The 20,413-nt window shown below is 43.1% G+C and overlaps 2 protein-coding genes across 3 annotated transcripts; one reads left to right on the plus strand and one right to left on the minus strand.

Annotated features, from left to right (window-relative positions):
• Positions 1-346: 346 nt before the first annotated feature.
• LOC115158282 (putative protein PTGES3L) lies at positions 347-2,679 on the minus strand. Its single transcript, XM_029707050.1, has 7 exons — positions 2,482-2,679; positions 2,118-2,231; positions 1,776-1,842; positions 1,511-1,612; positions 1,090-1,179; positions 934-996; positions 347-789 (listed from the first exon to the last, which is right to left on the minus strand). The coding sequence occupies exons 1-7, from the start codon at positions 2,520-2,522 to the stop codon at positions 781-783; spliced, it is 486 nt and encodes a 161-aa protein (XP_029562910.1). The 5' UTR covers positions 2,523-2,679; the 3' UTR covers positions 347-780.
• A 4,519-nt stretch (positions 2,680-7,198) lies between these two features.
• aarsd1 (alanyl-tRNA synthetase domain containing 1) lies at positions 7,199-19,958 on the plus strand. Of its 2 annotated transcripts, none has more exons than XM_029707061.1 (12): positions 7,199-7,342; positions 12,499-12,627; positions 12,744-12,903; positions 13,072-13,129; positions 13,284-13,440; positions 16,791-16,907; positions 17,125-17,255; positions 17,385-17,451; positions 17,541-17,638; positions 18,826-18,880; positions 19,056-19,150; positions 19,358-19,958. In XM_029707061.1, exons 1-12 carry the CDS (start codon positions 7,304-7,306, stop codon positions 19,482-19,484), a joined length of 1,233 nt encoding a protein of 410 aa, XP_029562921.1. In that variant the 5' UTR covers positions 7,199-7,303; the 3' UTR covers positions 19,485-19,958. The 2 variants fall into 2 exon arrangements, with proteins under 2 accessions (XP_029562921.1, XP_029562930.1); XM_029707070.1 differs by having other exon boundaries at positions 7,200-7,342; positions 17,541-17,632.
• Positions 19,959-20,413: the final 455 nt, after the last annotated feature.

Raw genomic sequence — 20,413 nt, forward strand, 5'->3', positions numbered from 1 at the left:
GTGTTTCTATGTCAAACCATTTTGTTATATTTCAGTCTTCTGTGATGTATATAAAGTGCAATATTGGGATGCAAACTGAAAATGTTATAAATGTCAACTCAATATCTGACATTGAACAGGTGTCTTCTCTTTTTAAAGCTCATAACCATGTGTGTGAGGTGGATACTTTGGTTTCAAAGTAGATTTGTTTAAGACTACCAAGAAACACTGTGTGTGACCTTTATTTAGCCCACTGCAGTAAAAGGTCAAAAAAATGTTTTGTTTGTTTGTTTTTTCTCTGTAATACTAGAAAAAGACTAGAAAAACAAGCAATAACTGTAAATGTACTGAATAAGACTCTCATTCCTTTCAATCTTTTACCCAGATTTTAGCTTAGATATGCAGGAAAAATATACTCTTTTTTTTTTTTACAAAGAATTAAGAATAATGAATATGGCTCTAGATAGCACAGAAAATCTATTTCAGATGTTTGAAATATGCACAATTTTCCAACTTAAGGCCACCACTCCCCAGCCATCCTGTTCTTTGTACCCCCTCAGATTTTGGGGTGCATGATGCCCCTGCTTCAGTTGATTTAATAAATAACACATTCAATAAAACATTTTAAATTACACAGAAAACATCACCAGTGAAAACACATTTAGCAGTACACAGCATTCATTCGCATCAAATTCATAGCAAACTATCATCACAAAATACACAAAGTCCATCAACAGGGCTTTGATAGCTCAATCCACGTCCACCATGTCCAATGCAGAGAAAGGCTTTCTTCAGAATTGTTCAATCACTCTGTGAAAAGATGAAACTCATTTTATCAACTCGCTTTACTTGCTGACAAAGACAAGTGAGAGGTAGGCTAATAAATATGCCCCTAATGAGGACTGTTGGAAAATGCTTTTAGGTGAGTTGGAGGTATATTGTTGCTGTACTAACCAGATCATCAAGGTCATCCATCGCAGGTGGCTTTCCTTTCTTGCTCCCTATATCCTGAATCATCTGAAATGGAAAACCATGAATTAAAGCCACACTCCGTAAGATGTGCAAACCTTCAAACATAGACATAAGCCTATATGGCAGAGTTACACTTACTTCCACATATTGTTCGTACTCCGCCATTCCCTCATCCTCTTCGTTCGCCCAGTCTCTCCAGTTTTCGAAGTCTACAGCCATCCAATTTGGCTACAATGAACATAATAATGATGGAAGCAAGGGAACATGTTGATAGACATTCTATCAGGTAGAAGATAGACTCTGTAATATAACGGCTTCATAGCATCGCATGTTGACTTTCTGTTTTCAAAAGACAACAATAACATCATCTGAATCAGCCAAGACAATTGTCTCTTTCCAGTGTGAGCATGCCCCAAGGGAGGGCACAAATCGTCTTTGTCGCCCCACTGTTTATGATGATGTCATATTGCTGAGTCTAACTTTAACAAAAACATGAAGCATTTATCCACCCTTACATTGCTCTTAACTATTCTCAGCGAAATACCAAATGTTCCAGTACCTTGAGATTGGCATCTTTCTGAAGACGAGGCCATGCTACATTTTCTTTAACCTTCCTGATCAAGATGTGGATACTGCGATCATAGATTTTCACTTGAGAGTCCTGTTAGAGAAATACACAGTGATGTACAACAGTATCCATAATGCTCTGTAACTTGTATCTGGTTTTCAATACATTACAGTGCTGAATACTGAAGCATAGTGTTTTCTATGTTAGTTGGGAGGAGCAAATTAACTTTGATATGAGAAAAAAAGTGGATCCTTACGAATTTCATTACTTTGTCGTAGAAGTAAATGTGATTGTACATGTTGTTGTCATCAACGTCTTTGCAACTGTCATAGACACAAATCCACAGAGACATACAATGTTATTAAACGTAGGCTATAACGCAACACTTTGCAATAATAACATATACTATTTATAAGAGCAATGTATAGTTATTATAGAGAGTGATAACACAGGCCTGTTTATGAAATCACACACATGCACATTCACACATTCATACACACTTACACACACACATAGACACACACACACACACACACAATTTAGACTAACACAAATTGCTAGATCACACACTTTAGGGTTACAAATTGATCAAACTCACCTTAAAACTATATAGGTATCCTGAATATCAACCTCAACATCCTTGGGGTTTTGCACCATGAAGTTAATGGCCACATATTTCTTCTTGTCATACCATAGAGTCTGTGCTCCTTGACTATCGATAAAAACAAACAAAACATAATGAAAATATTGTTATATTGTATTTGTTAACAGACTAATAACTAAATACCATTTTATTATAATGTAACAAAATGTATTTTCATTTGCATTATATGCCCAATTTACAAGTGATCTACCGACTGACTAAAAGCACATGGGGTAAGAGACCTGGAAACTTCATTTTACAGCGCTAGTGTATAAACCTAGTCTGTCAAATTAGAAAATTGCTTCTTAGCAATACATACCACTCCTCTGGTCTGGGAAGGTTTTTTGGTAACATGGCCATCTCGTTGGTACTTTGTTGATTCTTGGGAGATAATATGCTCCTGGATGTTTATGGTTCTTTTGAAGTTTACTGAGAAAGCAAGTAGCCTCCTCAGAATATTTAGCAGTCTATCTACTAAGACCTGCACTATTTTTAGATCAGCTGGTATCAGCTGCTAGGGGTACATATCCCATCCCCCTCCACTTCCCTATCCCTATAGGCTGTAGTGGAACTCTCTGGAAAGAAGGGGCATTTTCAATTTTCACTCCAGGACCAACCCACTCTCTGTGAACTCAAGGAGATGGGGGAGGGAGATGAAAAGCTTGCCAGAAGACAGACAGAAACTGATTGCTGCCTCATTTGCCATTTTTAAATAGGGTTGAAGATCTTATTGTCAATATGCTTATTAATGGTCAGAATTGGAATACAAATAGACTCAAAGTTGTGGAAGAAAGTCACACACCAGTCACACACCAGAGGCCTACAAAATGTGGGACATTGCTACATATTCATATTATTTAAATAGCTAAAGTGGATGAAAATAGTATTACCTGGATACTTGTAATTTCAGTGCATTTACATAAGTTGTCTCAATAAATGCAAGAACCCATTCTCATGGGAAAAGTATTTTAAAATTCGGAAATACTACAGTTACTAACTTAATTGGTCATGGCTAGAAGGGATCCAGCTTTTGTCAAATTAACGTCCGATTTAACTTTTTGTAGCAGGTTAGTAGAAATTAAGCAGCAGGTTAGGAGCATTAACGTAGCAGGTTAGGAGAATTAGGTTAAGGTTAGGAAAAAGGTTATCTAAAATGTTATGTTAATGTCGTGGAAATTACCACCAGGGACACCTGAAGTCAATATTAAATGAATCATTCTTTATTATCAGCAAGCTGGAGAGGTTCCAACAAACTTAATGCACCATAGTACACATCGGTCTGGAGCTCTCCCGGGGCAATCCCGTTAGTTCTGTTATATACTGCTTTCACAGACAAGTTATATTTGCATGATTTAGCTTATTCATTATTCATAATTAATTCATAATTAACGTTTGGTTCCTGCATGTTACTGGCACCGTCTCCTATCTTAACTTATAGAACATATTCTGGGCGTTCTGCCAAAAGATCTGAGGAGGGGGTCATGATCATCTCTACCCAGCACCTACAGGAATCAATGATTGTATGAGACAAGATGTACAATTCAATGCTTTCTCTTCAGACAACATTTTCCATCACATTAATTTGACAAGCTAGCTAGCTACTGGAGTATGTTCATTTCGCTTGAATGTTTGCTATATTGCGAAAAGGCTTGTACTGAACTTCACGTTTCCCCAAAATGTTTTTGTACATTCTTTCGTACAGACTTTGAGGCATGTTTGCTCTGTTCGGTGGGTGTGCGAGGTTGTGGCTTGAAGCAATAACTGATGTATTTAAAGAGCAAAGGTGCATTTGAAGCCACAACCCAACCCCTCTCAGTTCTTCAAATGGTCGTTCAGTACAACACCATTGCCGTTCAATTGAACGTTCTATTAAATATTTATGTACTGCACGCAGCCCTGTTTCTTTGCTGCCAAAAGAACAAGAAGGGGGTAGCTGCATCCCAATATGGCGACTGGAATATGGGCAAGTGGGTGTATCGAAAGGAAAGTAGTGGGCTTGTGAGAAGGGTGCAATTGCGACCCTCAATTTTGGGCGTTCTTGTATGTGGGCATTCCTGCATTTGCAGGAACCTCTCTTCATACTTATTTTGGTCAATTTATAAGATAGGACAAGCGGGAAGCGGGGACGCTCCAGTACAGTAGGGGGCGTTAATGGGCGCGGCCACAACGGTAGCTAGCTAGCCATACACCATTAGACTGTGGCCTGTCGGAAACTGTTTTCTGTTAATGACGGTAGGGCAGGTGTTCGGCAGGCAGGAGTGAAGGACACTGTGTGCTAGCTTAGCCAGCTAGTCCTAAGGAGGACTCCGGTACACAGCAGATGGGGCGACACTGTGTGCTAGCTAGCTAACTAGCAAGCTAGCTAGTACACGGTGTCACTAACTAGCGAGCTAGTGTAACTGGTGTGAAATGGCTAGCTAGTTAGCGGGGTGTGCGCTAATAGCATTTCAATCAGTGACGTCACTCGCTCTGAGACCTTGAAGTAGTTGTTTCCCTTGCAGATTTTGTGGAGCAATAGGTAACATTGCTTCAAGGGTGACTGTTGTTGATGTGTACAGAGGGTCACTGGTTTGAGCCCAGGTAGGGGCGAGGAGAGGTACGGAAGCAAAACTGTTACATTGATGCTGTTGACCCGGATCACTGGTTGCTGCGGAAAAGGAGTAGGTCAAAATGGGGGTGAGTGTAACCGGTGTGAAATGGCTAGCTAGTTAGCGGGGTGCGTGCTAATAGCATGTCAATCAGTGACGTCACTCGCTCTGAGACCTTGAAGTAGTTGTTTCCCTTGCTCTGCAAGGGCCGTGGCTTTTGTGGCACGATGGGTAATGATGCTTCAAGGGTGACTGTTGTCTATGTGTCCCTGGTTCAAGCCTAGGTAGGGGCGAGGAGAGGGACGGAAGCTATACTGTTACACTAGCAAGTACACAGTGTCGTCCCAGCCTCCCGCCTGCTGTGCTAGCAGGAGGTGGGACTACCGGTAGGACTACCGGTAGAGAGTGTCCTTCGGCCGTGCCTGTCGGCAGTGGTTTTCTCCGGTACGCAGCAGGCGGGAGGCGGGGGCAACCCCGTGTGCTAGCTAACTAGCAAGCTACCACACAGTGGCACTAACTAGCATGCTAGATAGTTAGTTAGCTACCTAGCATGAGTGAGGCGGGGGCGACCGTAAATCCTTCGTTCACGCCTTTCATGCACTTTTTACCTATAGTTTTTTTTTATAATGGTGAGGGAAGGCAGGAGTGAAGGACACTGTCTACCGGTATCGCTCCTGCTAGCGAGCAAGGTCGTCTTTGGTAAGCAGGGGCGAAAAACCTCAGATAATACTTTTATTTCGCTTTTGACCCACATTCCAAAGTGTCACACAAGCATGATGTGGTGCTCGAGGGGAGGAGGGGGTGTTCATAAAATAACTAATGGGATGCTAGAGGGGGGAACGCCCCGAATTGCGGGCTGCAGTTGTATACTACTGGGGCTTGTGGAAATTAGTGGGTGTCGAAAGCACTCTGCTGGTAGACGGTTTTGATTGAGCTGTGCTTTTTTCTTCAGTTTCTTACCAAGCAACTACCTTAAGCTAACTTCCCCGAGAGTTTGGACTTCTGTTTTCGTAATTGTACATTTACAGTTGTAAAACTGACGGTTGTTTATTTTTTATTAAAATTATTGATAATGAGTGTACTGTTGCTTCATGAGTTGTATGTGCATGTTTACTGTGACTGTCACAGGCTGACCACACGCGAGCATTGCAAAATAAATATAGAAATCCATGTTATTCAATTATTGCGCGCGCCAACGAGCGTCTGCATTGGCAAGGGCTACAATAGAAATCAGTTCTATTTCTGACGCAGATCGCGCTGCAAGTCCTGCCTCTCCCATCTCCTCATTGGTTTATAGAAGCAGGTACCCACGTGCCATCTCCTCATTGGTTATACCCACGTGGGTGACTGAAAGAGAACTGTTTTGGTTGTTGTGGTAATACTATGAAAGTTTAGATGCCAATCACCATATAAGTTCAACGATGAAAAAGCCTGGAAGGAGGAGAGATGACTAGAAACGATTCGGTTGACCATTTTATGTGTGGATTAATTGTCAGAGTAGAGGACCTTGTGCATTTCAGGTAAAATAACAACTCAATGTTTATATCCCAGGACAAATTTGCTAGCAACAGCAAGCGAAATAGGACAAATTAGCTAGCAAGTGCAAGCTAACTAGTTAAATTGCCATAAATCTTTAATGCTTTTCGACCTGACAAAATAAATGTATGCACAATGGCGCACGCGCACAGCCGGTTTGGGTTCCGTGTAAGCCATTCTCCTAACTTGCCACGTTAATTATCCTTATCTGGCATGTCATTTCTCTTAAACTGCTATGTAAACGTTCAACTGACCCGCGGTACACCTGGCTATGGCCGGGCCAACCAATAATAGAGCGCTGATGTTACACCCGTCGCTGTTCATCCACCCACTGATGTTAAACCCATCGCTTTTGAACCACCCACTTATTTTGCAACGCCTACTTTTAAACACATCGATACAACACCAGTGCACTGGTCGCAGACTTACCGTCTCGTGGTGTAGCCCAATCAGCGACGCAAAACGGTCTTGAGCGACAATAAATCTACCCAATTAGCTGATCCACTCCTTTCAACACACCCACCCACTGATACTAGAGACACTTTTGAGGAGATGGGAAACTCCATTGAATCTATTTACGCCATTGTGTACGTTGACTATGCTTCGTCAGAGGGCCTCGCGGTGCATTCTGGTATATATTGAAACAAGGAGAGCTCTCCTTCAAGGAGTGAATGGGAGTCAATTGGGCGCTAGCTCAAAAAAACAACATTAGCATGAATTCCACATCTATTTACAAATCTCACTATTTTTCGAGATCTAAGTTGAGTAATTTATCTGTAATACCGAATAGCAACCGCGGGACGCAGCATGAAAACGTGAACGCTTTTGGTGGACAGTCTGCTGTGTGGGGCCTAATAAGGTACTCCATTCATTGACTAAAGGGATTCCTATCTCCTCTTTTCTCTAATATCTCTGCACATCCTCCAGTCCGGTCGCCATATTGTGTTGCACCTTTCAACAAGATCTGGCTAGTGAGCTTCTGCATAGTGTACCGTGGACTTATTTAAATTGATTTCAATGGCGTTTCAGTGTCAAAGGGACTGTTACATGCAAGAGGTATGAGGGAGAGAGAGTAACATTTGTCTAACTTGTGCTTTTTTTAAGAGCAGGTACAATCAGGAGCTTGCTACTGTTAGCTGAAAGGATCCGAGCCGACATGACAACCTACGTTACAGCTAGCTAGCAAACGTTCTTAAGAGTAACTTGTACTCTTTTTTTTGTGTAGCCTACTTTAGTTAGATAACGTTAGTAGTTGACAGGCAGAGTGAATTATTGTTTACACGATATCTAGTTTTCCAATGCCATGATGAAATGTCAATCAAAAAGCACGTTAGTCACAAAATAATGGGTGACCGCTGCCGGTTTACGGGCTCCTAACCAACTCTGCTATTTCTTTATTTTTTTCGCATTGTTTGTGACAAATTTTGTACGTAATGTTGCTGTTACCGTCTCTTATGACTGAAATGAGCTTCTGGGCATCAGAACAGCGATCACTCCCCTCGAACTGGACGAAGATTTGTTCTTTAATGAGTCGCGAAGAAAAGACGGATGGCAGGGTGCCTTGTAAGAATTCCCCAAGTAGATATACCACCACTACCCTTGGTATTACTGGCCAACGTGCAATCATTGGAAAACAAACTCTATGATTTAAGACTGCCCTACCAACAGACATTAATAACTATTATAAACTGGACGGTTCGAGCCTTGATTGCTCATTGGCTGACAGCCGTGGTATATCAGACCTTATACCAAGGGTATGACAAAACATTTATTTTTACTGCTCTAATTACATTGGTAACCAGTTTATAATAGCAATAGGGCACCTCTGGGGTTAGTGGTATATGACCAATATACCACTGCTAAGGGCTGTGTCCAGCACTCCACGTTGCATTGTGTTTAAGAACATCTATTAGCTGTGGTATATTGGCCATATACCATACCCCCTCGGGCCTTACTGCTTAAATATCTTATGTTTCACCAACACTTGGCTAAACAACGACACGGATAATATCGAGCTGGCTGGTTTCTATTGTGTTTCGGCAGGACAGAGCAGCTATTTCTGGTAAGACGAGGGGCGGGGGTGTGTGTCTATTTGTCAATAACTGCTGGTGTGTGATGTCCATTATTAAAGAAGTCTCGGTTTTGCTCGCCTGAGGTAGAATACCACATGATAAGCTGTAGACCACACTATCTACCAAGAGAGTTCTCATCTACTCAGGCTCCCGAGTGGCGCAGTGGTCTAAGGCACTGCTTCTCAGCGCTAGAGGTGTCACTACAGACCTTGGTTCGATTCAAGGCTGTATCACAACCGGCCGTGATTGGAAGTCCCATAGGGTGGCGCACAATTGGCCCAGCGCCGTCTTGAGTTTGGCCGGGGTAGGCCATCATTGTAAATAAGATTTTGTTCTTAACTGACTTGCCTAGTTAAATAAATGTTAAAAAATAAATAATATTTGTAGCCGTCTGTTTACCACCACAAACTGATGCTTGCGCTAAGACCTCAACAAGCTGTATAAGGCCATAAGCAAACAAGAAAATGCTCATCCAGAAGCGGTGCTCCTAGTTGCCGGGTACTTTTAATGCAGGCTAACTTAAATCTGTTTTACCTCTTTTCTACCAGGATGTTCAACCAGAGGAACAAAAATCTGACCTTAATTCTATCCCCTTGATTCCTGCATACAAGCAAAAACTAAAGCAGGAAGTACCAGTGACTCGCTCAATACGTAAGTGGTCAGATGACGCGGATGCTACGCTACAGGACTGCTTTGCTATCACAGACTTGAATATGTTCTGGGATTCATCCAATGGCATCAGAGTATACCACCTCAGTCACTAGCTTCATCAATAAGTGCATTGATGACATCGTCCCCACAATGGAAGTACATACATTTCCCAACCAGAAACCATGGATTACAGGCAACATCCGCACCGAGCTAAAGGCTACAGCTTCTGCTTTCAAGGAGCTGGACACTAATTTGGACTCTTACAAGAAAAACCGCTATGCCCCCAAATGAACCATCAAACAGGCTAAGGATCAATACAGGACTAAGATTGAATTCTACTACACCGGCTCTGACGCTTGTCGGATGTGGCAGGGCTTGAAAACTATTACGGAGTAAATCAAATCAAATGTATTTATATAGCCCTTACATCAGCTGATATCTCAAAGTGCTGTACAGAAACCCAGCCTAAAACCCCAAACAGCACGCAATGCAGGTGTAGAAGCACGGGGGCTAGGAAAAACTCCCTAGAAAGGCCAAAACCTAGGAAGAAACCTAGAGAGGAACCAGGCTATGATGGGTGGCCAGTCCTCTTCTGGCTGTGCCGGTTGGAGATTATAACAGAACATGGCCAAGATGTTCAAATGTTCATAAATGACCAGCATGGTCAAATAATAATAATCACAGTAGTTGTCGAGGGTGCAACAAGTCAGCACCTCGAGAGTAAATGTCAGTTGGCTTTTCATAGCCGATCATTGAGAGTATCTCTACCGCTCCTGCTGTCTCTAGAGAGTTGAAAACAGCAGGTCTGGGACGGGTAGCACGTCCGGTGAACAGGTCAGGGTTCCATAGCCGCAGGCAGAACAGTTGAAACTGGAGCAGCAGCACGGCCAGGTGGACTGGGGACAGCAAGGAGTCATCATGCCAGGTAGTCCTGAGGCATGGTCCTAGGGCTCAGGTCCTCCGAGAGAGAATTAGAGAGAGCGTACTTAAATTCACACAGGACACCGGATAAGACAGGAGAAATACTCCAGACATAACAGACTGACCCTAGCCCCCCGACACATAAACTACTGCAGCATAAATACTGGAGGCTGAGACAGGAGGGGTCAGGAGACACTGTGGCCCCATCCAATGATACCCCCGAACAGGGCCAAACAGGCAGGATATAACCCCACCCACTTTGCCAAAGCACAGCCCCCACACCACTAGAGGGATATCTTCAACCATCTACTTACCATCCTGAGACAAGGATGGCCGCGGCCACAAAAGCCGCGGCCGTTGCAACGCAAGGGGAACAACCACTTCAGGTCTCAGAGCAAGTGACGTCACCGATTGAAACGCTAGTAGCGCGCACCACCGCTAACTAACTAGCCATTTCACATCGGTTACACCCTCAAAGATCTCCGCCACGGCACAACCCAAGGTGGGGGCGCCAACCCAGACAGGAAGACCACATCAGTAACTCAACCCACTCAAGTGACGCACCCCTCCTAGGGACGGCATGGAAGAGCACCAGTAAACCGAGCTGCCCAGTGACGCGAACCTATGAGCTAAATGCCGTTTTTATTCTCGCTTCGAGACAACCAACACTGAAGCATGCATGAGAGCACCAGCTTTTCCGGACGACTGTGTGATCACGCTCTCCGTAGCCGATGTGAGCAAGACCTTTTTAAACAGGTCAACATTCACAAAGCCGCGGGTCCAGACGAATTACCAGAACCTAGACCAACTCCAATTCGCATACCGCCCCAACATAGCCACAGATGACGCAATCTCAATCGCACTCCACACTGCCCTTTCCCACCTGGACAAAAGGAACACCTATGTGAGAATGCTGTTAATATACTACAGCTCAGCGTTCAACACCATGGTGCCCACAAAGCTCATCACTCAGCTAAGGACCCTGGGACTAAACATGCCCCTCTGCATCTTGATCCTGGACTTGCTGACGGGCTGCCCCCAGGTGGTAAGCATAGGCAACAACACATCTGCCACGCTGATCCTCAACACTGGGGCCCCTTGGGGGTGTGTGCTTAGTCCCCTCCTGTACTTCTTGTTCACCCATGACTGCGTGGCCAAGCACGACTCAAACTCCATCAAGTTTGCTGACGACACAACAGTGGTAGGCCTGATCACCGACAATGAGAGAGCCTATAGGGAGGTGGTCAGAGACCTGATTGTGTGGTGCCCGGACAACAACCTCTCTCTTAATGTGAGCAAGACAGGAGCTCATTGTGGAATAAAGGAAAAGGAGGGCTGAAAAAGGCCCCCATTAACATCGACAGGACTGAAGTGGAGCGGGTTGAGTTTCAAGTTCCTTGGTGTCCACATCACCAACAAACTATCATGGTCCAAACACACCAAGACAGTTGTGAAGAGGGCACGACAACACCTTTTCCCCCTCAGGAGACTGAAAAGATTTGGCATGGGTTCCCAGATCCCCAAAAGGTTGTACAGCTGCACCGTCGGGCATCCTGACTGGTTGCATCACCGCCTGGTATGGCAACTGCTTGGCATCTGACCGTAAGGCGCTACAGAGGGTTGTGTGTACGGCCCAGTACATCACTGGAGCCAAGCTTCCTGACATCCTGGACCTATGTACTAGGTGGTGTCAGAGAAAGGCCCAAAAATGACCAAAGACTCCAGTCATCCAAGTCCTAGACTGTTTACTCTGCTACCGCACGGCAAGTGGTACAGGAGCAGCAAGTCTAGGACCAAAAGGCTCCTTAACAGCTTCTACCCCCAAGCCATAAGACTGCTAAACAACTAAAGGGTCACCCGGACTATTTACAGTGACCCCCCCCTTTGTTTTTACACTGCTACTCGCTGTTTATTATTTTTGCATAGTCACTTTACAAATTACCTCGACTAACCTGTACCCCGCACATTGACTCGGTACCGGTAACCCCTGTATATAGCCCCGTTATTGTTACGAAAAGGCATTGTTACTTTTTCTTTTACTGTAGTTTATTTGGTAAATATTTATTTAACTCTCTTTCTTGAACTGCATTGTTGGTTAAGGGCCTGTTAGTAAGTGTTTCACGGTAAGATCTACACCTGTTTTTTTTTGGCGCGTGTGACAGATTTTGATTTGAAATCAAGCTAGCTAACAGCTAGCTAGCTAGCTTACATAGACCAGATTTAACTGACATGGGTCTGTTTGTTTATGATCCTACCTCCAAGTTTTTCTGCTTCATGAAATTTAATGTAGTCCTGTTTTCAAGCCCGAACAGCCGTGGTCGCCGTTTCTTTCATAGCTCTCTTGATGTATGAAATAGCTACTACCAAAGATTCTGAACTAAACCAAGATATCTGTGCTACCAAATATACTGGTAACAAGCTCCTTCTGTCTGTGCTACTACCAGCAGTTGTACGGGCTAAATGTGTTTCCAAATGCCAGAGTCACTGACTAGATACGTTTTCCTTGGCATAAATTAGGTGTTCAACTGACTGTCATCATAATGTTGCAAATTGTCTTTCTCTCTGCAGTTTGTCACCTCAGTGGTGGCTTGCTCACCTGGTGAAATGAAACAAGAAATCAATGGGAAGAAAGAAACCGTTAAAGGCTTCAATGTCAGGCTCCAAGACACCATATTGTTTCCTGAGGGAGGTGGTCAGGTAAATACAGGAAAGCCAAAATGTTCACTGAACTACCCCTCTCTTTCTGGTGAGATAAGGATGGTGTGCTGTAAGTGGTAGGACGCAGGCTTACACCTAGTATCTTCGATCACCAGCCAGATGACCACGGGCTGATTGGAGATGTGCCGGTGCTGCGGGTGACGAGGCAGGGAGCTGAGGCTGTGCACTTTGTGAGTTCAGCTCTAGAGGTGGGCCAGGAGGTGCAGCTGAAGCTGGACTGGGAGCGGAGGTTTGACCACATGCAGCAACACTCAGGTAAGAGCACAGACAGGATTTACTGTATGTGCAGTGCAAAACTGTACAATTCAGCTTCTCAGAAACAATGACTTGTATTTATGCAGTATGATTTAAGCGGTGCGTTCAGTATAGCCTACTTGAAGGTACAGTTGCATAAATCGTGACTTGTTTTTACTTGGTCCTTAGGGCAACATCTAGTCACAGCTATTGCAGAATCCATGTTTGGGTACAAGACCACATCCTGGTAAGCATGCAGAAAGCACATTGATTTCAGTGCCTGCACTTGTACAAAAAAAGTAATGCTTTGGTTACTAGCTACATAATTTCCTTTTTAACATGACCATTAAGTGAAGTTAGCATTTTTGCATCAATCTTTCTCTTTAATTGGCATGTTCCAGGGAGTTGGGGCGTCAGCGCAGCACCATAGAGCTGGACACTCCCTCCATGAAGCCTGCCCAGATGGAGGCCCTCGAGGCAGCAGTCAATGAGAAGATACGTGCTCATGTTCCCGTCGCTGTTCAGGTCCTCTCCTTAGATGACCCTGCATTGGAAAAGGTGGGCATCATTCATATCGAGTAAACACAAAAAAATGCACAGAGAAAAGATTGTCGTATAATACAATACAGGCGGCTATGTCACTATGCACTATTTCTCCATATTTCACGTCGCTTTTGGGACTATACGTTTCTATCTGACATTTTGGTAAAACTGTTATTGCATAGTTGCTCTATAGGTGGTCCTTTACATGTGAGGTACACTATATATACAGAAGTATGTGGACACCCCTTCAAATTAGTGGATTCTTCTATTTCAGCCACACCCGTTGTTGACGTGTAAAAATAGAGCGCGCAGTCATGCAATCTCCATAGACATACATTGGCAGTAGAATGGCCTTATTGAAGAGATCAGTGACTTTCAGCGTGGCACCGTCATAGGATTCCACCTTTCTAACAAGTCAGTTCCTCAAATTTCTGCCCTGCTAGAGCTGGCCCCTTAGTTTCAGTGGAGGGAAATCTTAACACTACAGCGTACAATGCCATTCTAGACAATTATGTGCTTCCAACTTTGTGGAAACAGTTTGGGAAATGTGGAATCCTAATTGCAATGCCCCGGTGCACAAAGCGAGGTTCCATACAGAAATGGTTTGTCGAGATTGGTGTGGACGAAATTGACTGGCCTGTACAGAGCCCTGACCTCAACCCCATTGAACACCTTTGGGATGAATTGGAACACCGACTGCGATCCAAGCCTAATCGCCCAACATCAGTACCCGACCTCAAGAATGCTTTTGTGGCTTAATGGAAGCAAGTCCCCACAGCAATGTTTCAACATCTAGTGGAAAGCCTTCCCAGAAGAGTGGAGGCTGTCACAGCAGTAAAGGGGGACCAACTCAATATTAATGCCCATGATTTTGGAATGAGATGTTCCACGAGCAGGTGTCTACATACTTTTGGTCATGTAGTGTATGTCAGATTTTTTTTTTGGGCGGGGGGGGATTTACGATGAAAAAAACATAAGTTCTATCTGCACAAACACCTTTTAACTTGGTGCTATGAGGTTCGATCTGTTCCAATCACACATAAGGCTGGGTTGTCATTCAAAAATAATGTATGTAAGGTGTTATACTTATTGAATCATGAAAGACCAAGACCTCACAAAACAGTTCTGAGATCTGGGACTTGAAAAATACTTATTTCAAAACTATACAGTGCATTCAGAAAGTATTCAGACCCCTTGACTTTTTCCACATTTTGTTACGTTACAGCCTTATTCTAAAATTGATTCAATTATTTTTTCCCCCCTCATCAATCTGCACACAATACCCCATAATGACAAAGTGAAAACAGGTTTTTAGAAATGTTTGCAAATGTATTAAAAAGAAAAAACGGATACCTTATTTACATAAGTATTCAGACCCTTTGCTATGAGACTCTAAATTGAGCTCCGGTGCATCCTGTTTCCATTCATCATCCTTGATGTTTCTACAACTTGGATTCCACCTGTGGTAAATTCAATTGATTGGACATGATTTGGAAAGGCACACACCTGTCTGTATAAGGTCCCACAGTTGACAGTGCATATCAAACCAGAGGGGAAAAAATCCTAGACCACCTTTATTCCACACACAGAGATGCATACAAAGCTCTCCCCTGCCCTCCATTTGGTAAATTTGACCATAATCCTATCCTTCTGATTCCTGCTTACAAGCAAAAACTGAAGCAGGAAGTACCAGTGACGTGCTCAATACGGACGTGGTCAGATGACGCGGATGCTACACTACAGGATTGTTTTGCTAGCACAGACTGGAATATTTTCCTGGATTCATCCAATATCATTGAGGAATACACCACCTCAGTCATTGGCTTCATCAATAAGTGTATCGACGACATCGTCCCCACAGTGACCGTACGTACATATCCCAACTACAAGCCATGGATTACAGGCAACATCCGCATCAAGCTAAAGGCTAGAGCTGCTGCTTTCAAGGAGCGGGAGACTAATCCGGACACTTATAAGAAATCCTGCTATGCCCTCAGACCCACCATCAAACAACCAAAGCGTCAATACAAGATTGAATCCTACTACACCGGCTCTGACGCTCATCGAATGTGGCAGGGTTTGAAAACGATTATGGACTACAAAGGGAAACCCAGACGCGAGCTGCCCAGTGACGCGAGCCTACCAGATGAGCTAAATGCCCTTTATGCTCTCTTTTGAGGCAAGCAACACTGAATCATGCATGAGAGCACCAGCTGTTCTGGATGTCTGTGTGATAATGCGCTCAGTAGCCGATGTGAACAAAAGCTTTTAAACAGGTCAACATTCACAAAGCCGCGGGGCCAGACGGATTACCAGGACGTGTACTCAAAGCATGCGCGGACCAACTGGCAAGTGTCTACACTGACAATTTCAACCTCTCCCTCACGTCGGTAGCCATGAAGTGCTTTGAAAGGCTAGTCATGGCTCACATCAACACCATCCTCCCGGACACCCTAGACCCACTCCAATTTGCATACCTCCCCAACAGATCCATAGATGGTGCAATCTCAGTCGCGCTCCACACTGCCCTTTCCCACCTGGACAAAAGGAACACCTATGTTCTAATAGCCCAGAACTTTTTTCCACCACTTTTTGGGAAGAAGCTCTATGGTAAAAACAAATACAGTTGCCTCAAACATGCTTAAGGCCCTTGGGAGAGGCATTGCTGTTTTTGTCTTGTTCTATGTCAATATGAAAACCTCCATGGAAGGGGTATTTCACAAAATTTACAAACTTACCATATTTTATTGATAACTAGCAAGTATAGTTTACTTTTGGTGTCAGAGACCAGAAAATTAAATATGTTTACTCATCCCGAGCTAAGCTTTAGCAATGTTGCTAGTTATCCATTGGATATAGTGTATTTGTCATTTGAGGTAACTATCGCTTCAACAAATGTGTGATGAACATGAATTCATATATTTGATGTTTTTAGAAGGACGGAAAGGTATTCTCATGATTTAATCATTAAATGTCTAGTTTGTATTGAAATAATTTAAACATTCTTTGACCTTATGGTTGAACCCAGATTGACATTTCAGAGCAATAACGTTCTATTTGCGATTGCACCCCCCTAAAAAAAAGAAATTAGGATTTTTATACTCTTTAGGTACAATTTTTTTAAATTTTTTTTTTTAAGTTGAGGACCTTAATGGGTTATGAAAGAATTCACTACAAAACAGTTCTGGGATGTGAACACTTCGATGCTCAATATCTCAGAACTATGTTTGCGCAGATAGAACCTTATTGTCCTAAGGTCTCCAGTCTTGGCAAAGCTGTGTTGACTTCCCTTGTGACGTATTAACCCATGAGCTGTGTGAAATGACTACTGTATATTTTAACTCGTCGTGTTGTATATCTAATAGGTGAGGAGTCGCGGTCTCCCGGACGACGCAGCGGGGCCTATCCGGATCATCGACATCGAGGGCATTGACGTCAACATGTGCTGTGGGACCCACGTGTCCAACCTCAGTCACTTACAGGTGGAACCTCCAGACCTTACACAACTGTCAAACACTGTCACCTTTACAGTATGGGGTTATGTTTATGTCCTAACCACACCGCCTCCCCTCCTACTTTGCTGATGGGTTTAATATTTGATACTATGTAGCTCATCTCTTGTATATTTAATGTGGCTTAATATGGCTTTATGGATGTAACGCTTCTCTCACTTTTGACAGATTTGAATCTGTGTTTTAGGTCATAAAACTCCTGGGGACTGAGAAAGGAAAGAAGAACAAAACTAATCTGTTATTTCTGGTGGGAAACCGGGTCCTAAAGTATGCTGAGAAAAGCTACAGCACAGAACGCTCACTGGTATCCCTCCTCAAGTGAGTTCTGTGAGGCAATGCTGAATGTGGCAAGAACCTAATGTGCTATAAATGATATATAGGGATTTTAAAATGCAATAGATGTTAAGAAATAAAGTCTGTAACACTTGATTGGACTGTGTTTGACAGAACGGGACCAGATGATCATGTTGATACAGTAGACAAGATCCAGAAGACTGTTAAGGGGCTACAGAAGGTGAGCTATTGAAAACCTTCTGTTTCTCTGAAATCCCCCTATTCTGCCTTCAATTTAATCATTAAACAAACTCTGTTTTCATTTGACAGAGTAACCTGGGACTACTGAGAGACATGGCTGTTCTAATAGCCCAGAACTTCAAGTGCAACCCAGAGAGGGGCAACTTCTTCACCTTACACAAGTCAGGGTCTCTCCACATTTATTTTATTTATTTTATTTCACCTTTTATTTAACCAGGTAGGCAAGTTGAGAACAAGTTCTCATTTACAATTGCGACCTGGCCAAGATAAAGCAAAGCAGTTCGACAACATACAACAACACAGAGTTACACATGCAGTAAAACGAATATACAGTCAATAATACAGTAGAAAAATAAGTCTATGTACAATGTGAGCAAATTAGGTGAGATAAGGGAGGTAAAGGCAAAAAAGTCCATGGTGGCAAAGTAAATACAATATAGCAAGTAAAACACTGGAATGGTAGATTTGTAGTAGAAGAAAGTGCAAAGTAGAAATAGAGATAATGGGGTGCAAAGGAGCAAAATAAAATAAATAAGTACAGTAGGGGAAGAGATAGTTGTTTGGGCTAAATTATAGATGGGCTATGTACAGGTGCAGTGATCTGTGAGCTGCTCTGACAGCTGGTGCTTAAAGCTAGTGAGGGAGATAAGTGTTTCCAGTTTCAGAGATTTTTGTAGTTCGTTCCAGTCATTGGCAGCAGAGAACTGGAAAGAGAGACGGCCAAAGGAGGAATTGGCTTTGGGGGTGACCAGAGAGATATACCTGCTGGAGCGCGTGCTACAGGTGGGTGCTGCTATGGTGACCAGTGAGCGGAGATAAGGGGGGACTTTACCTACCAGGGTCTTGTAGATGACCTGGAGCCAGTGGGTTTGGCGACGAGTATGAAGCGAGGGCCAGCCAACGAGAGCGTACAGGTCGCAGTGGTGGGTAGTATATGGGGCTTTGGTGACAAAACGGATGGCACTGTGATAGACTGCATCCAGTTTGTTGAGTAGGGTATTGGAGGCTATAATAGAGTACACAGAGTGCGGCAGGTAGCCTAGCAGTTAGAGCATTGGGCCAGTAACCGAAAGTTCGCTGGTTCGAATACCCGAGCCTACAAGGTGAAAAATCTGTCGATGTGCCCTGGAGCAAGGCGCTTGACACTCATTTGCTTCAGGGTCGCTGTGCTTCTATGGCTGACTGCAATAACAACACATTTCACTGCACCTATCCAGTATATGTAACAATACATTTTTATTTTTCTTTACTGAAATTTTTTTGATGGACAGATGATATGATTTGGCTGATAATCTGTCACTGAAAATGTTCATCAGTTTATTAAAATAGTCAAGATCATTTTTTCTCTGTTTAGGAAGGAGGGTGACAACGAGTTCATGAGCATCATAGCCAATGAAATAGGCACTGAGGTAAGATTAATACTCTATGTTCCATGTCTAATATTCTTTAGTGAAATGCATCTAAGGTTTACTGTAAGTAGCGTTGTACCATGATTGACTACATTGGAAATTAAGAGTTGTTGTGTTATGAATACCTAATATACCATTATCCCTCCTGTTTTTTGGGGGGTTTTTTGTCTCGTAGGAGACATTGGTTTTCCTGACTGTTGGCGAGGAGAAAGGACCAGGGCTGTTCCTGCTGGCAGGACCCAGTGGGAAAGTGTCTGAACTGGGACCACGGTAAGCACTGAATGGGCTCGGCATTAGGAAATCCATTTGATTGTCTCCTGTTCAGGAGCTTGGATGTTTTGAGTTTCGACTTAATGTAAAGTGGGTTCTTATTCTGCAGAATAAACTTGGCAATGTCCCTAAATAGTCAATATTTCAAACTCAAACAAAGACTTTGTCTGAAATGTATAACAACTTGGTGCTGTGTCTGTATTGCAGAGTGCTGGAGATGCTCCAGGGCAAAGGGGCTGGGAAGAACGGGCGCTTCCAGGGCAAAGTAAACAGCATGGCACGCCGAGGGGAGGTGGAGACCCTAATACAGGAACACTGCAAGAACGAGCAGTAATGGATGACTGGTGTGTATATTTTTTGGCTATATCGTATAAATGAATAAAAACAAAAATTGGCTAAATGGTCTTAATTTAATTAGATTTGATGACTTTGTGGCTGTGCCAGCTAGTGACCACTGCAGAGCTGCCTCCAGGACAAGATTAATTTCAGTAAAAGTCAACCTGTGCTTTGCTAAGTAACGATACTTCTGACCTCAGTGATGACCACAGTGTACATTCTAAATCAAGGAGCTGTATATATTATGAAGAAGAATACTAGATATATTCATGAATATAAGTACAAGGAAAATGTAAAAATTACCATGTTTAACATGTTGGACTAAGGAAGCACACCCATGTAATTAATGATTAACATTGCATTAATGAATGTGTTTGAAGATATCCTTTTTAAATTGTATTTGTTCTGTGCTTATCGTCTTTTTTTAAATGATTTTGTATATTTCACCTTCAATAAATCAAAGGAAAGTATATACATTTGGACAGTCATTTTCATTTGGTCTGCAGTTGCATAACCAAAAGAAGGACCGACCTTGTCAATTAACTTGCCAGTCAAATATTGATGGTTCAGCCAAGGCTGTCAGTTCTACGTATTTGCAGGGAGTGACGGCTGTGTGACGTGTGAACCTGTGTAATCAGTGAGCGTGAGGCCAGAGGCCAAAGTCCAGGGTTCCATATACAGATCACCCTGTTGCAGGAATGCAAACTTATAGTGTATTTGAGCTTTACAAAGGCTTCTAAACCTTGTAATTTCCACTTTGAAATGTCAGACTTGATTTGCCCTAACAAAAAATGTATCAACCCCTACAAACGTAATTCACATTTCCTGTTGCTGAAGGATCTGTATGGTTGATGACCACTGGTTTGGCTCATATTGTTAGCTGTTGATTTTGGGGTTTGAAAACCATGTCATGATTGTGCAGCAGGT

This window comes from Salmo trutta, chromosome 2 (assembly GCF_901001165.1).
Source record: "Salmo trutta chromosome 2, fSalTru1.1, whole genome shotgun sequence".
NCBI lineage: Eukaryota > Metazoa > Chordata > Actinopteri > Salmoniformes > Salmonidae > Salmo > Salmo trutta.

Coding starts and splice junctions, on each gene's coding strand:
- aarsd1 (XM_029707061.1), top strand. CDS start 7,304: ATGGCGTTTCAGTGTCAAAGGGACTGTTACATGCAAGAG. Junction 12,628..12,743: donor TTCCTGAGGGAGGTGGTCAG/GTAAATACAGGA, acceptor TTCGATCACCAG/CCAGATGACCACGGGCTGAT. Junction 17,256..17,384: donor TCACTGGTATCCCTCCTCAA/GTGAGTTCTGTG, acceptor TGTGTTTGACAG/AACGGGACCAGATGATCATG.
- LOC115158282 (XM_029707050.1), bottom strand. CDS start 2,522: ATGGCCATGTTACCAAAAAACCTTCCCAGACCAGAGGAGTG. Junction 1,613..1,775: donor ACGACAAAGTAATGAAATTC/GTAAGGATCCAC, acceptor TTTCTCTAACAG/GACTCTCAAGTGAAAATCTA. Junction 1,180..1,510: donor AGAAAGATGCCAATCTCAAG/GTACTGGAACAT, acceptor TGTTCATTGTAG/CCAAATTGGATGGCTGTAGA.